This window comes from Aquarana catesbeiana, linkage group LG05, assembly GCF_042186555.1.
Source record: "Aquarana catesbeiana isolate 2022-GZ linkage group LG05, ASM4218655v1, whole genome shotgun sequence".
Taxonomy (NCBI): Eukaryota; Metazoa; Chordata; class Amphibia; order Anura; family Ranidae; genus Aquarana; species Aquarana catesbeiana.
Window position 1 is genome coordinate 248,238,851 of NC_133328.1, and position 17,720 is coordinate 248,256,570.

Consider the following 17,720-nt stretch of genomic DNA (forward strand, 5'->3'; position numbering starts at 1 on the left):
ACAGGCAGAAGTAGGGCCTCGTTCAGGACAGAATGGGGACAGTGGTAGAGGCTTCTCCCACCCAAATCTCTTCGAAGTCTCAGAGTCTCCAGACCCTAAGAAAATTGTTTTCTTCATCTAGAAAAACCATTCTGGAGCGCCCCACATATGTGAGACCCCTGTGTTGAATCCCACTAGTCCAGTTGCAGGGTACAAGTTCAGTCCGCAAATAACATTGTCAAACAGTCCAAGGTCAGTTCCCGATCAGGCAGAGGTATGTACAGAATCGGTAGGCAGAAATATGGTCAAATAACAGTCCAGGGTCAGTTCCATTTTTTCATACCAATGGTATGTCCGTCTTGTGGCAAGGTATGGTTCGAGCATTTGGTCATTGAAGTCGACTCCCCCCATAAACAAATTGTATTCATGGATGCATGTTGGTTTTTGGATGGGGCCATTCCTTCTGGGGATTTCCATGTAGGTGTTATAGTGGATGGAAGACAACATGTAGACATCCCTTCTGTCCCTCCACTTCACTGCCAGAATCTCCTTGTTTTGCAGACTTGCTGTTTCTCCTTTTCTCAACTTCTTACTGACAAGACTTTAAGGAAAGCCCTTCCGGTTCTTTACCGTGCCACAACAGGGGCAGAAATGTGTAGAAGTTGTCTACATACAGGTGGTAGCCTTTCTCCAGTAGGGGGTATATGAGGTCCAAACAACTTTCCGCTGGATCCCAAGTAGTCCGGGCAATTAGGGGGCTGCAGCTGGGTGTCCTTCTCTTCGTAGACTATGAAGGAATACGTTTACCCTGTGGCTCGGTCACATAATTTGTACACCTTCACCCCATAGCGGGCCCTTTTGCTGGGGATAAATTGCTTAATTTTAAGCCTGCCGCTAAATTTAAAAAGGGACTCATTCACACATATGTGTTGGTCCTGGGTAAACAGCTGGGGGAATACTTCAGAAAAATGTAGTATTGGCCGAATTTTGTAAAGCCTGTTATAATTTGGGTCATTTCGGGGAGGGCACTGGGTATCATCACTGAAATGTAGGAACCTCATGATCATCAGATACCTGGTTCTGGACATTACCGCAGGGAAGAGCAACATGTGGTGGATGGGGTGGGTTGACCAATAGGAACACAATTGATTTTTTTTGGCGAGTTCCATATTAAATATGAGGCCCAAAAAAACCTTGAACTCCTCCACTTTTAGGTCTCTCCACTCGTAGGGACGGGCATAATATGATGTTGGATTTTGCAAAAAAAATTACACTGGGCCACAATTGACGCCAACATGTCCTCCGTAAAAATTAAATTAAAAAAAATTTATTGGGGTAAAATTATCCGTGTCCACCTGGACTCCTGGCTGGGCAGTGAAAGGGGGAACGTTAGCTTCTCATGAATTAGGGGGAAGCCACAAGGTGTTCTGAAGGGCATAGGGAAAGCTGGCATGGGTCCTAACCCTTTGGGGCTGAGGTACACCCCCCACTGGTACTTGGCCTTTCTTACTGAGTTACTACAGTGCTGGTGGATGGCACTGCGGTGTTGGATGCCACTGTGGTGCTGGTTGATGCCACTGCCTCCTCACCAGAACGCCTTCGTTTGGCGGGCTGAATATCTTCCTCCTCTGAGTCTGTCAGTGTTCCACTACTGAGGACTGGCTCATAATTTACATCAGACTCGGAATCCGAATTTGAAAGGGAATCCGAAAGAGAGCTCCCCGTTGCTCTCGTCGGACGTGGAAAAAATTTGATATGCCTCCTCGGTGGAAAAGCTTTTTTTTGGACATGGTTGCTGGTGGTAATGAGACTGCACAGGTGTGTGCTAAGCCTGCACTGATGGGCACTGATGAGGTGGCACTGATGTGCACTGATGAGGCGGCACTGATGAGGCGGGACAGATGGGCACTGATTGATTGCACAGATGTGCGCTAATGAGTCGGCACAGGTGGACACAGATGGGCACTGATGGGTTGGCACAGATGGGCACTGATGGGGTGGCACAGATGGGCATTGATGGGGTGGCACAGATGGGCACTGATGAGGTGGCACAGATGTGCACTGATGAGGCGGCACTGATTGCACAGATGTGCACTAATGAGGCGGCACTGATTGCCAGATGGGCACTGTTGAGGTGGCACAGATGGGCACTGTTGAGGTGGCACAGATGGGCACTGTTGAGGCGGCACAGATGGGCACTGTTGAGGTGGCACTGATTGCACAGATGGGCACTGTTGAGGCGGCACTGATGGGCACTGATGAGGCGGCACAGATGGGCACTGATTGCACAGATGGACACTGTTGAGGTGGCACTGATGCGGCACTGTTGAGGTGGCACTGATGCGGCACTGTTGAGGTGGCACTGATGAGGCGGCACAGATGGGCACTGATTGCACAGATGGGCACTGTTGAGGTGGCACAGATGGGCACTGTTGAGGTGGCACAGATGGGCACTGTTGAGGTGGCACAGATGGGCACTGTTGAGGTGGCACAGATGGGCACTGAGGCGGCACTGATGGGGCGGCACAGATGGGCACTGATTGCAAGGTTGTGCACTGATTGCACAGATGGGCACTGATGAGGTGGCACTGATGAGGTGGCACTGATGGGCACTGATGAGGTGGCACTGATGGGCACTGATGAGGTGGCACTGATGGGCACTGTTGAGGTGGCACTGATGGGCACTGTTGAGGTGGCACTGATGAGGTGGCACAGATGGGCACTGATTGCAAGGTTGTGCACTGATTGCACAGATGGGCACTGATGAGGCGGCACAGATGGGCACTGATCGCAAGGTTGTGCACTGATTGCACAGATGGGCACTGATGAGGCGGCACAGATGGGCACTGATGAGGCGGCACAGATGGGCACTGATGAGGCGGCACATATGGGGCACTGATTGGCCCAGATGGGGCACTGATTGCCCCAGATGAGGCACTGATTTCCCCAGATGAGGCACTGATGGCTCTAGCTATAGGAGCTTATTGTCACTGTGGGCACTGTTTGGGCATACTTTGTTTTTTATACTGAAAAATTCACTCTCAATAGTTCACAGAAGCTCTCTCTCCTCACGCTGTCTCTGTGTGAGGAGAGAGAGACGGCAATGAGAGGATCTCATATGTTTACATTTGAGATCATCTCTAATTGGCCACGGTGATCGCGCTGTAAACGGCCGCTGTGATTGGTCATTTAAAGAGATCTGTGATTGGCTGTGTTCAACGGACATGGCCAACATAGATTTTCCCAATGCGCGCTCACAAGAGTGCGACGGGAGCGAGGAAAGGGGACAACGTCAATAGACGTTGTCCTGGCAATGTAGATCCGCGCTGTAGCTGTCATTTGGCTATAGCGCGGATCTGAACTGGTTAAAAAAACACTTTTTTTTCCTCTGGCAGATTGAGTGTATCAGCCTGCGCTGACAGTAATTGCTTAATCGTTGAGAGACCAGTTTAAACAGGTGTTCAAGGTTATCCTGCTCAGCAGGCCAGTATCTGGCAGCTTTATGTTTGCAATAGTTGCTATGAGAGATTCTATCCTTCAGGCCTTGAGCCCTTCACTAAGCACCATGCAGAAGCTCCTGGCTAGTCTTCCTTTTTGCAGCAAAACAGCTTTTTGGGGATGTTTTGTATAATACATCCAATGAAACTCTAGTGGTAAAAGTACCCCTTTTTCCATTTAAGAAAAGTAGTAAATGTATTTTTGTTTTAAAGCTCCTTCTCCTCTGCCAGGGGCATCAGCCTCCAGGCAGTCACGACGACTTCTGCCGTCAGGTTCAAAAGATAACCCCAGGGACAAAAGAGGTCTTGGGGGAGGAAACCTACAAGGTGCTGAAGCCTCCTTATGAGGAGGCACCCCCGCTCGCTCAATAGGGGGAATTATTCTGCAGTTCTCAAGGATCTGGCAGGAAGAGTGTCAAGACTAATGGAGGACTTCCTCAATAGATCCAAGGTACAAACTGGAGTTTCAAGAGTTCCCGTCTCCTCGTTTTCTCAGATCAAACGTTCCTAAGGATCCAGAGAAAAAGAAGTCTTTCTCTCAAGCATTGGACCATCTTTTGGCAAAAAGTGATCATGGTGGCCCCCATGTAAGAGCAGAGGTTGTGGTTTGGTTAAATCCAAATGAACATTCTGGATCTCAAAAATTTAAATTCAATTCCTAAATATAACCACTTTTTTTTCAAATGGAGTCAATCCAATCAGTTATCTCCATCCTACAAGGAAGAGAACTTCTGGCGTTAATCGACGTCAAAGATGCATACCTCCATATGCCTATTTCCTCGCTCACAAGTAATATCTACTTTTCAAGGTGGAAAATCCTAATTTTCAGTGTGTAGCTCTACTTTCCGGTCTAGCTACTGCACCTTGAGTGTTTACAAGGGTTCTGGTCCCTCTTCTAGCCAGATTAAGGGCCCAAGGTATAACAATTATGGTTTAGCTGGACAATCTGTTCTTGATAGTCCAGTCAGTAGCCCACTTAGACCAAAGTATGGTCACCACATTCAACTACCTGGAATATCTAGGTCGGATGCTCAACCTAGGAGAAATCTTCTCTAAATCCATGAAAAAGGCTAAAATACTTGGGTCTTATCATAGGTACACCCAGAAAAGGAGTATTCTTTCTCCAGGCAAAGATCAGCGCCATAAAGGAACTGATTTAGGTGGTTGAAGCAAGATGAATTCTTCTATTAAACTTTGCATGAGGTTGTTGGGAAAAATGGTGGCTTTATTCGAGGCCATTCCTTATGCTCAGCTTCATTCAAGACTGCTGCAAAACAGTATCCTATCGGCTTGGAACAAAGGGTTCAAGCTCTAGATTCCCTATGTGTCTGACTCCAAAGCCTACGGTCACATGACCCTGAAAGCGCCCGATCTCGTCTGATCTTGGAGGCTAAGCAGGGTCAGGCCTGGTTAGTACCCGGATGGACCACCTGGAAATACCAGGTGCTGTAGGCTGGATACGCCGGAGCCTCAGTTTATGGTTAATATCCAAAAATCTGCAAAGGGGAAAATCCTTCCTTCAGATCAGAAATGGCCTTGCCCATTCTCATTTTAGAAATTCAGGCAGAGCACTTGGTTCTGAGGGCCTGAATGTTCAGTTTACGGTATTGTCCTGCCAGGATTCAATCCGACTATGCCACAGCAATGGCCTATATTAATCACTAAGGGGGCACAAGAAATTGTGCGGCTCAGAGAAAGGTGAATCATAGCCTAACTTGGGCAGAAAACAATGTACTTTGCCTATCTGCAGTCTTCATTCTAGGAATAGAAAATTGGCAGGCGGTCTACTTGAGTCGCCAGCAGTTGTTCCCGGGCAGGGCCGCCATCGGGGGGTACAGCCCATACAACTGTAAGGGGCCCCAGCGTCCCTAGGGGCCCGAGCGGGAACCGCTGCTTCGGATACTTTCCCGCATATCCTCTGTGGACCGGCGCGGCAATGAAGCTCTCTGTGACAGGTGTCGGCTGCTTATCACAGCAGCACACCGTCACCTAGCTGATGGAGCCAGTCTCCTCCATGCTTCCTAGGGGCAGACTGAGGCCCCAGAGTAAGTGGATGGGGGGGGTACACTTGCCACTGTGGGGACAGCAGCTTCTTAATACATACACTGTGCCGGCGGTGTATGTATTTAGAACCTCCAAAGCTCTTCTCTCCCTTTGTCTCCTGCACTGTGAGCGAGATCTCTGACTCAACCCCCTCCCTCCCCCTTCCTCCTATCACCAGTGCGGTGTGCTGAGGGGCGGAGCTCACTGTAGCTACTGCTGGTCGGGATGTCTGCTCACGCTACAGGGAGGAGGTGAGATCTGTTTTTTACTGAGTAAAGTCTCCTTGGAAGAAAAGCTGCAAAAGTTTCTGTAGGATTTGTCTTGTAGGTATTGCAGTGATAAGAAGAGGAGGAGAATGAAGAGACAGCCAAGTGTGACATATATCTCCCAAACTGGCACACAGCCCTATCTATATAACATCCCCCAATCACTCTGTACAGATAAAGTGAAGGTAATTTATGACCATTCGAATAACTCTGTGTTTGTGGTGAGTTTACACTTCTGATGGTGCAGACTCAGAGCTTGGATAACACAGGGTTACATGAATTGCCATAAATAAATTTCACATTATCCGGACATACATAGAGTGCTAGGGGTTGGATTATATAGATATACTGTATATTTACATCTTATAACGGGAGGATGTTTTCTTTACATACCAATTTTGTATTGTATATATTGGTAGATGAGCACAATAGTTTTTTTTTTTTTTTTTTTAAATGATAAACATCACTATATGACCACATCTCAGCCCCCTACTCCCGCCAGCTTGCATCACCCCAAGACCACTTCATATATCCAGCTGACGGATGTCGGACATCACTTGGACCCTTATCTTCCCAACATCATTCCCTGGTCACCCCGCGGACTACCTTTAAAATAAATCCTTCCCCATTCTGCCACTGTCATACCCTCCACACTCCTCTCCTCTTCATATTGGAGGAATTGCACTGGATCTGGGCTGTAATGATGGCATAGAAGGACTACAGAGGGAGGACACTGCAAGAGAGGACCGACATAGAGGGGAGATGAGACTGGAGAAGGATGACATGGGATGGAGGAGGAGGACATGGGATGGAAAATATGGGACTGCAAAAGGAGGATGATGTGGAATGGAGGAGATGGGACTGATGGAGATAGGACTGGAAAAGGAGCACATGGGATGGGGAGAAGGGACTGGAAGAAGAAGAGGAGCACATGGGTTAGGAAAAAGCGGAGGACATGGGATGGAGTATATGGGAGTGGAGGAGGAAGAGGACATGAGACAGGAGAAGGAGGAGGACATGGGATGGAGGATATGGGAGTGGAGGAGGAAGAGGACATGGGATGGAGGATATATTTGGTTGTAAGAGTATTAAAATAAAAGTGGGTGCACTGAAAGACCTGGTGGGATAGCCAGTGGTTGGATTCATTTGGACAGCAGTGGGCGGGCCTTAAGGAATGTTTGTGGTCAGGCCCAGGGGGGCCCAAACCTAAAGCTGTGTAAGGGGCCCAAACCTAAAGCTATGTAAGGGGCCCCAAAATTTCTGGTGGCTGCCCTGTTCCTGGGAGAATGATTCCTTCACCCCGATATCTTCCTGTCAAAGATGGGGGATCCCAGACATAGATCTGTTTACGTCCAGGTTCAACAAAGAAATCGACAACTTTGTGTCAAAAACAAAGGATTCATTAGTATGCGGAACAGATGCCTTGCTATTCCCGTGGAATTCTCACTGATTTATGCATTCCCTCCTATTCTGCCTGCGTCCACGACTTCTTTGCAGGATCAAGCAGGAAGGGAGGTCAGTGATTTTTGTGGCTCCCAGCAGGGCCCAGGAAATATTGGTATGCAGAGATCGTAAAGATGACAGTAGAGGACCCATGGACCCTACCTCCACGGCCAAGACCTTCTTTCGCAAGGTCCAGTATTCCATCCTACTTTACAAACGCTAAATTTAACCGCTTGGCTATTTGTAGTGATCGGGTTTATTAATATATACTGGGTGATATGATGTAGAGTGGGTATGATAATTAATATTTAGGTATTATTATAATGATGATGTAAGTACTCTTCCGCAGCAACCCAATTCTTCCAGAGAGATGCACTTTATTGACTTCCAACACAGAACAAAGTCCACAGATGACAAAGAAATCCGACAGAGGAAATATAATTCAGAAACCCATCTCCTAGGTTTGTGTCTTCCCAGCCATACACAGACAAGCCTCACCTTAAAACCTATATACTGAATGCCGTGTTATATTCACCAGGCATTGAATGGCTGAGCAATTTGATTGGCCGTTTCAATTTAGGACTTTGATTAGCTTTTTGTCTTTCAAACAGACAACAACTCCCAGTCGTGAACAGTTGCAGTCATAAACCGCCCCAATTTGCACTCCCGCATATCAACATCAACAAGTCCCCTTTAGATATGTGTAATTATATTAACAGATACCACCTGAACACCCTTTTGAGCCCTTGGAATACCTACATTCCTGCATATCAACAAGCCCCCCTGATAAATTAGCCCCACAGGAGGGAGCCTCCGCTAGGCCAACCCAAAACACTCCTTGATCCCATTGTTACCCCCTCAAGTCTAATTACCATCAATAAATATTTCTTCTATGGTCCTTTAAACAATGTACCCTTTGAAATGTTCAATTAGGTTAACAGCCCATACCTCACACCCCTAGGTAGACTTGCATAAGATTAACACATCAAAGGATCTTCAACTGTTATCTTAAAATTGAGTTGGCTTGGACAACCATTGTCAATCTGGCCTGGTCAACATTGACTGCATGTGTACATACACACAACAATGTCTCACATAAATCGGTGAACATATTACAACATATACTACACTATTGAGACCAACACTCTGAAGAAATGTGGGCTGTCGGGTTCAGTGGTTTCTATCTTGGTTATTGCAAGGGAGCTGGCCTCCATAATTCTATATTATGCAGTCTGGGAAGCATATGTCTCCTGGTGTGAAACCAGGGGTTGCACCCCAGGAAATAGGTCAAAGGTAGAATCCTTGACTTTCTGCAGATGGGGTGAGAAATAAAGCTGGCCTTGAGTGCTTTCAGGTCTCGGCCTTATCGGTATTATTTCAACGACCACTTGCTTCGCTTTCTTTGGTTCATAACTTTATTCAGTGGATAACACGGCTTAATCCCTGGTTAGGTCACCCCTGAACCCTTGGGACTTGAATTTAGTTTTGGCGGCATTACAAAACAGCCTTTTTTTGGACCGATATGTTATATTCCCTTGGTCCTTTTTTGACAAGGAAACCATTTTTCTGGTAACCATATCTGCTGCAAAAAGGGTATCAGAATTGGCTGCTTTTTCTTGTAAAGAATCATATTATTGTTCACAAGGATAAGGTAGGTATTGCATTCTCATCCTAACTTTTTGCCGAAGGTAGTATCAGGTTTTTATTTAAACCAGGATCTAATCACACACATAGGTTGGACTTGATGAACTTGTCTCTTTTCAACCTCACCTACTATGTAACTATGTATATATGTAAGGATATTGTTCTATCTTCATTCTTTCCAGAACCCTGTTCTATGGACGAAAAATCACTACATTCTCTTGATGTGGTGAGAGCAGTCTACCTAAAGACGACTGCTCAGATTCAGGAAATGGATGTTTTGTTCGGATTGCCTGAAGATCCTAAAAGAGGACAGGCAGCATGGAAATCTACTATTCTAAATGGACTCGACAAGTAATCGTTCTAGCTTATGGTTTAAAGAGGTAGTTTCTACCCTCTCAAATCAAAACGCACTTCTTTAGAGCTGTTAGTGCTTCGTGGGCAGTGCATCACCGAGGCCTCCATGGCACAAATCTGCAAGGCTGCAAGTTGGTCTTCAATCCATACATTCATGTGATTCTATCAGGTGGATGTAAAAAGACATGAGGATGTTGCCTTTGGGCGTAGTGTACTGCAGGCAGCAATATAAGTCCTCTGATCTCATGGTGCCCTACTTTTGCTGTGTCTCCCTCCCCTCAGTTGGCATTGCTCTGGGACATCCCACATAATTATTACTATGGCTCTGTGGCCCGTGTTGTATGATTAAAGAAAATAGGATTTTTATAACAGCTTACCTGTAAAATCCTTTTTTTTTTTTTAAGTACATCATGGGACACAGAGGTCCCGCCCCTCTTTCTAGTATACACATGTTTTGCTTTGCTACAAAACTGAGATGCTCCCGGTATGGGAGGGGTTATATAGGGAGGCAATTTCCTGTTTAGGGTGTGCCAGTGTCCAGCACCTGAAGGTGGACTATAAACCACATAGTAATTACTATGGCTCTGTGTCCCATGATGTGCTTCAAAAGAAAAGGATTTTACAGGTAAGCTCTTATAAAAAAAAAATCTATCCAGCATGCCTCATTTGCTGCCATTGTCCTAGAAAGATAGATGTGTTTTTTTCAGCTTTGCAGCATTTTTTGCTACTTCCTTTTTTTTTTTTTTTTTTTTAATGCTTCTTCAGTTTTTCCTTCAATCAAGTTATCAAGTTTCCTTGCTGCATTGCTGCCTGAATTCATCTCTGCTTGTCAACTATCAAGATTGGCCTTTTTTTCAGCTTAGCTTTGGAGTGCATTACCCAGACCCTGGTAAACTAGACATTGCAAGGTTAGCCTCAAAGTCACCTTTGAGCACTGGGTCCTGCATTAAACTTTTGTTCAGACCCCGTTGTGGTAAGAAGTTATCCACAGGGCACTTTCCTGGCAGCTGGCATTGCCTCGTAACTTCCCCTGCCTCTAAAGCACCATTTTTCAACTGGGGTCCCACATCCTACCAACTGATGACATCGTCATTTGCTTAGGACAGGTCGGGTGGCCCGCAGAGCTTTCTGGGTTGCCAACTGGAGTACAAATAGAAGCAAAGAGGAGGAGAGAGCTGGAAGGGAGGTAGAGGTTATGCTCTCTCATTTCACAGTAGTTAATATAGAGCTGATCAGACTCTACTCCCTATCTCCTCCCCTCTCTGCTCCTGTCTCGGCAGCAGAATTTATGGGTAGGGGGAGAAAATCAAACCCTGTGCAAGTCCGATATGATAGTGTTCTGTGTTATCCCCTGTATACAGACAGGAGATACAGCAGCTGGAGGGGGATTCGAGGCAGTAGATTTACAACCTACAGACCACGGAACGATGTCTCTCAAACTACATTTTTGGGGCTTGTTCACACCAGGTGCAGTACCGTAACATGTGCAAAATTGACCGTTTTCCCACATCACACAAAAATGACAACTCTGGGACTATACCTCACCCAACAGAGCTAAGTGGGACTCTAAAAGGGTAGATCCTATAACCATAGGATAGCAAGATTCCTGATTACAGATTTCAGTTCCCTCAGAAAATACAGCGCAAAAGTTCAAAAATCATTAGGGGAACATGAGCTGGGGCCATCTGTTGCAGTACGACTGTCCCTTCTGTGTCTAGATGCAGACATGTTGCCCCCTGTGTGGCATTCATGCAGATACACTCGGGGTATAAGGCACACAGGAATTTCTGGTCCAAATTTTACTAATTCCTTGCAGGATTCTGTCTACAGAGGCTCTAGTGCTTTCCCCTGCAGAGTCAGTCTCCGATCTCCCTACAGCCTTGGAAGACATTGAGCCAACAGTCGCAATGACCATCACTGACTCAAAGTCCATACATTCCTTTAGTTTTGAGAAATATCCGTATTCTGCCATTAACTCAGGTATTTAAGAGACTTGGGTCATTTTGATGCTGTACGTACTACTCTGCATCTAGAAAATCAACCTGCTGTCTTCAGCTTTTGATCTTTTTGAGCTCCTACATCTGCAAAGTTCTTTCCATTACCCCGTTATACGAGATAAGCCTCGATGCAGACTGAAGGATCCTGGACACCATATGGTGGAATTTGTTTCCCTTTGGGAGGAAAATTGTTAAACAGTGGTCTTTATCCTCTGTGAGTCTGCCAGTGACCCACTTTACCAGGGAAACCACTTGCAGAAGCTCTGCTTCTTCCATTATATGTTAATGAGAAGAGACTCCGCCTGTCCTAGGCGTTTCTGGGGACAGACTGAGTCTGACAGTGTTTAGAAATGCATGCAGTCTTTTTTCTTTTAGGTATGCTGTGTGAATGGGAACACACAAACATAGTGGGATTTTCTCAACTTTGCCAAAGTTGAAATACATTTTAAGAGATCTCTGTCCACTGCTGTGGACTGCTTTTTGTTAGTTTGTGGAGCAAATGTCTGTAGCCCCACGCTTCAGTTGTGATGGCTTGCTAGAAGCATCTAAGCATATCTCCCTGGTATGCTTTCTGTACAGATGGTAGAGACAGGGGCGGATCCAGAGTCTAGTCTCGGGAGGGGCACTGCCAGAAAATATATTTTTTTGGGGTACATTTATCGGGGAAATGGCTGGTGTTGGCGCTTCAATCATCACGGCACCATGGTTGTTATGGTGTCAGGATGATTGAAGCGCATTATTACCATAATTACATTGTTATAAAAAATTAAATAGTTTAACTCACCATAATGCAGAATCAGTGGGAGCCCCGAGTGTGTCACTTGCCACGTCACCTGTCACTAGATGCAGATTGTCACTTGCCACGTCGCCTGTCACCAGATGCAGATTGTCACTTGCCACGTCGCCTGCCACGTTGCAGATTGTCATTTGCCATGTCACTTGCCACGTCGCCTGCCACGTTGCGGATTGTCACTTGCCACGTCGCCTGCCACGTTGCGGATTGTCACTTGCCACGTCGCCTGTCACCAGATGCAGATTGTCACTTGTCACGTCGCCTGCCACGTTGCGGATTGTCACTTGCCACGTCGCCTGTCACCAGATGCAGATTTTCACTTGCCACGTTGCGGATTGTCACTTGCCATGTCACTTGCCACGTAGCCTGCCACATGTTGCGGATTGTCACTTGCCACGTCGCCTGTCACTTGCCACCTGCTAAGGTGGTCTCTTGTGTCCCAGAGACAGGCAGCAGAGAGATGATGTAATCTCTCTGCTGCCGCAGCTGCCTGCATGGAGGGGGGGAAGTTGAACTGCAGGGATGCAGGGCAGGCGCCGAGAGATGATGTCATCTCTCTGCTCCCCCGCCCACCAGCTCCCTGATTGGTCAGCAGGCAGCAGCCCGCCCACAAACACATTGAGCGGCGGCTCTCCCTCGCCTATGGAGCCGCCCGGCGGCTCCCTCACTTACTCCCTCATTCACCGAGCCGCCCAGCGGCTCCTTCAGTCACCGAGCCGCCCAGGGGCTCTCTTAGTCACGGAGCCGCCCAGCGGCTCTCTCAGTCACCGAGCCGCCCAGCGGCTCCCCCAGTCACCGAGCCGCCCAGCGGCTCCTTCAGTCACTGAGCCACCCAGCGGCTCTCTCAGTCACCGAGCCGCCCAGCGGCTCTCTCAGTCACGGAGCCGCCCAGCGGCTCTCTCAGTCACGGAGCCGCCCAGCGGCTCCCTCAGTCACGGAGCCGCCCAGCGGCTCCCTCTGTCACGGAGCCGCCCAGCGGCTCCCTCTGTCACGGAGCCGCCCAGCGGCTCCCTCAGTCACGGAGCCGCCCAGCGGCTCCCTCAGTCACGGAGCCGCCCAGCGGCTCCCTCAGTCACGGAGCCGCCCAGCGGCTCCCTCAGTCACCGAGCCGCCCAGCGGCTCTCTCAGTCACGGAGCCGCCCGGCGGCTCTCTCACACACCCTGCTCTCAGTCACCTGCATTTCTCAGAGGGGGCAATTGCCCCGTTGCCCCCCCCCGGATCCGCCCCTGGGTAGAGCACTGGTGCTGGGAGGCAGATGCCATTTCCAAAGACTCACTTGGTCTTTGAGGGAAGCCATCTCTTCAAATGTATGCTTTAGTTCATCAAGGATGTCACTGGAGCTCACAGTGTTCACCTGCATCAGCTTAGGAAGTCCAGAATAAGGTCGGTTGAGCCCCATCCTTGTCCTTCATCTATTTCTGTAGTAGACACAACCAGACATTCTAGGCCTGGTTCTCTGGCAGCCTGCGATACTGGAAGCAAGAAACCCATTAAGCTTTCAGAGAAGTCTTTAGCATGTTGGTGCGCCCCAATTTTTCCAAGTGGGGGCACAATTGGTTAAACTTGAAGGTCCCTGGGTAGCTTGCCTTTCAGGCATTTGTGTGCAGAGAGCACCTCTTTAGATTTACAAACTAGTCCGTTTCCTGAGGCACTTTTCAGTTGTTTTCTCTACCCCTCTGTGCCACTGTACAGATTAACAGATCTTCCCCTCTCACCTTGGGGTTCCCACAACATAACATCCCCTGTGTCAATTATTGTCCCTTGAGGCTTGTAGGACCACCGGTATGATAACTGAAACCCATCAGTGTCATCATCTCTCTCTTTCTGCAGGGTGATGCTCTTACAGTTCAGTGAGCTGGGATGTTGTTCTGTGACCTAATGGGGCTCTGAATCCTCAGTGTTGCTCCTGCACACCTAATACTTCTCTGTGTTGGCTCCAGTGCCCTAGTATCTTCTCATGGCAATCTCATTGGGGAAAATTCTACAATCTGCTTTTAACAGAGCAGTTGCTGTGGCCCTTGCAGTTGACATTTCTACGATGGGCTTATTGCCAGATCCATTCAGGTCTGGTTTTGTCGAGCCTTGGCGCTGGGAACTGCACTTCACCTGTAGGCCACATTAACCCGCATTTTTGTCCTCATGGTCTTCGCCATTATCTAGCGGTCTGCCCCTTCCAACTCTTTTTTTTTTGTCTATCCTAGCCCCTTACTCTGCTGTTGTGTGTTTTTGTTTCTGAGCAGGTTTAAACACATAACAATTTTAATATATTGCAGCTTATCAATTCTTTCATGCTGTGACTGCATTAGTTTTGTTTTCTATGCTCCCCCCTCCCTAATAGATCCAGATCCAGTCAGAACACACTTCCTGTCTTAGAGTGTCTACACTCTGGATGGATGAGTAAAAAAGACTGCAGCTAAAACTAAAGGAAAGAGTCTAAAAAATAAAATGAATGCAGCCGCTGCATATAAAAATTGGTAATCTGCAATATAATAAATAATTGCTTTAGGTTTTAATGCTGCTTCTGAGGTTCCCTAACTGAGCATTCAGGTGCCCTATCAGACAGCTGATAAGCGCATCTTTCCCCATCTCTAAGTGTTCCTCTCACTGGAGAAATATAGTCTCTGCTACTACATTCTGGTTTTCCATAACAGTTGGTTCCTTTTACATCGTAAGATCCCTCTTTGGTTGGGTCTCCTGGTTTGGACACCAATGTAGGTACTGGTGTGCTTTTACCACTGACAAGGGATTACCATCAGGAGAGTTAGTCTGATTCCTGTTGTGGACAGGGCCTTTGGGTTTAGTCTTATCTACACTAATCCCCTTAAGGGGGATCCTCGGGAGACCTGTGTTTGTCAAGTGGAAGGACATAGAGGAGAGTTTTTATGCCCCACGGTGTGTCTCAGACCCTGCTCTGCAAATGATGGACGTCAAGAGATGGCCTAGTGTTTCCCTGAGCTGTTGACAGCAGTAAAACCCAACAGGATATGACTTCCTGTGTCACTCCATGGACTCCAAAAAAAGGATTTTACTGTGAGTACAAAAATCCAGTTTGCTTCAACTTTGAACTAGGAATTAGTTTGAATCTCTGTCAGTTTTTGATTTGAATCTGCTATAGCCGTCAATCTGCTATAGGCCGGGCGTGAAGTGGTTAATGCGATTTCTCCTCACTTCTTGCCTCAATGACATCCTGACATACATACTCACCAGCACATTAGGGTTAATCTCCTCAGTGGCAGCAAAGATAAGCACCATATGACCCTATTTGTAAAGGCATCCATGCAGCGCAGATGGTGCAGCTACTGAATTCCAACAATGACTTGTGGTAATCACAATAAAAACCACTGCAGCTGAAAATTGTGCTAGCATTCTTTTGGAATCAACAATAGCAGCCTGAGCTTCTAATCCTTCTCTGCTCTTTCTAAAACTACAAAAAAACAACCATAGTTGTGCTTCACTTGTTTTGTTCTACTCATATTTCCTTTTTTTCATAGTTTGGAACCTACAGCGAATCTGAAAAGAAAACTGAAGAATATGATACTCAGGTATTTTTCTCTTACATACAAGAGTATTTCAGCTTTATTTATTTTTTGGTTCTCTTACAAATTGTGGAGAACAAACACATGCTACTTGAACTTGTCTTTCCTTTCCAACACTCACTAATAAATGTTGTGTTAGTACTTCAGTATTTCAGGGTTGGCCAAATGCTGAACTTGCATTGTACAGGATGACGAGAGAGCTGTAAACGGTCTGCCAGTAAAGGGAAGAGACTTTGCGGAATTTGTTCTGCAGGAGCAAAGGAATAAGATGTTCAACACTTCACTACATCATGCTAACTGAAAACATGGTTTACACTAGAGCCGCACAATCAATCGTTAAAGAATAGAGTTCGCGATTCAACCCCCCTTGTGATCTTAAAGTGATTGTAAGGGTTCGCTTTTTTTTTTAAAATAACAAACATATCATACTTACCCCCACTGTGCAGCTGGTTTTGCACAGAGTGGCCCCCGAACCTGCTCTTCTGGGGTCCCCCGGCGGCTCTCGCGGCTCCTCCCCACATCAGGTAACCCCCTGGGAGAAGCGTTCTCCCGGGGGATTACTTTACGGGCGCACTCCCGAATCCAGCATTCGGCGTCCATAGAGGCCGTATGCAGGACTTGGCCCCGATGCCTGTGTCATTGGATTTGATTGACAGCAGCGTGAGCCAATGGCTGCGCTGCTATCAATCTATCCAATCAAGAGCCGAAAACCCTGGGCAGAGAGACATCGCGTCCCAGTGGGTCAAGTTCCAGGGCTCAGGTAATTTAAACAGGTGGACTGGGGGGCCGGTCACTGCCAGGTGTTTTTTCACCTTAATGCATAGGATGCATTAAGGTGAAAAAACACGTAGGTTTACAACCCCTTTAACACAGCATTTCCCCGATTCGGTGAGTTCAGAGAGTTCTCTGCTCAAGCCGACTGCTGTCAAAAAAAAAAAACAGGCAGTCTGCCAAGTTTATCACAACATGCTCAGGCAAGATAAAGAGAAACATTGTAACATTTTGTTCTTTTAGATCAAAGGAATGAACTTCTGTTTGTAGGGCAGTTTAACCATTTAAAGACTAAACCTTTTTCTGACACTTGTTGCTTACAAAGATGAAATCAGTATTTTTTGCTAGAAAATTACTTAGACCCCCCAAACATTTATATATATGTATATATTTTTTTTTTAGCAGAGACCCTAGAGAATAAAATGGCAGTTGTTGCAATATTTTATTTTATGTCACACTGTATTTGCATAGCAGTCTTTTAAACACAATATTTTTGGAATATTCCCTTTAATGAATTAAAAAAAAAAATTAAACAGTACAGTTAGCCCAATTTTTTTGTATAATGTGAAAGATGTTACGTCGTGAGAATCGTGATCTTTATTCTAAGCAAATAAAATTGTGAGTCTCATTTTAGCCAGAATTGTGCAGCTTTAGTTTACACTGAAAAATGCTGAATTCTGGAGAAATAAAAGATTTTCCCTTGCAGTGGCTGCTCCTCCCTACTGCAAGGATTAAAGCAGTTGTAACCCTAAAAAAAAAAAACCTGTTCCTTTAAAGCATGTTAGACATCGGTGCTTGTGCAGTGTTATTCATTCCTTTCTATGCTGGTTGACTGCCTGTTCCTGTGTCGTTAACCCCCCCCCATGTGTGCTGACCACGGTAATCATGGCTGCTGATCCATGATATTGTGGTCACTGCATCATCCCGCTATGTTCAGAGTTTCCCCCTTCCCTCCCTGCCTGTCATTTCCTAGTCTGTGAGCCATCTCGTCCCCGCCCCTCCCCTCCTGCCGCTATTACATGTGTAAAGTTAGTGATTACAATTACTGGCAGCCTCTCTACAGAGGCAGCTCTCTAATTCGGCATATTAGGCGGTCGCCTAAGGGCCTCGCATGGACAGGGGCCTCTCGCTCACGGCCGTCTAATCTACCTAGTTAAAGAGTCGCCTCTGAGGCTGGCAGCAAGGATCTCCCCGCCATCAGAAAAATGCTGAATCCCGGCTGATCTACAATGCACACATCGGAGAGATCACAGGACTGCATGTAAGACCAGCTCAGGGGGCGGGGGACAGGAGCTGACAGCTCCGGATCACATAGGGCAGCAACTTTAGGGGGCGGTACTGAAGCCGACAGTCCCTCAAGTGCACAACAGACATCAGACCGGTAACATGCAGTGCC

General features: G+C 46.9%; 1 protein-coding gene and 1 pseudogene across 1 annotated transcript in view; both read left to right on the forward strand.

The window, feature by feature from the left end:
- CLPTM1L (CLPTM1 like) overlaps positions 1 to 17,720 on the forward strand; it is a 232,071-nt gene that overhangs the window by 157,114 nt on the left and 57,237 nt on the right. Inside the window, exon 12 of the mRNA XM_073630688.1 lies at positions 15,509 to 15,559. Within this exon, the coding sequence (XP_073486789.1) occupies positions 15,509 to 15,559 (51 nt within the window). The remainder of the gene's footprint in view (positions 1 to 15,508; positions 15,560 to 17,720) is intronic.
- On the forward strand, positions 4,816 to 4,931 carry LOC141146347 (5S ribosomal RNA; annotated as a pseudogene).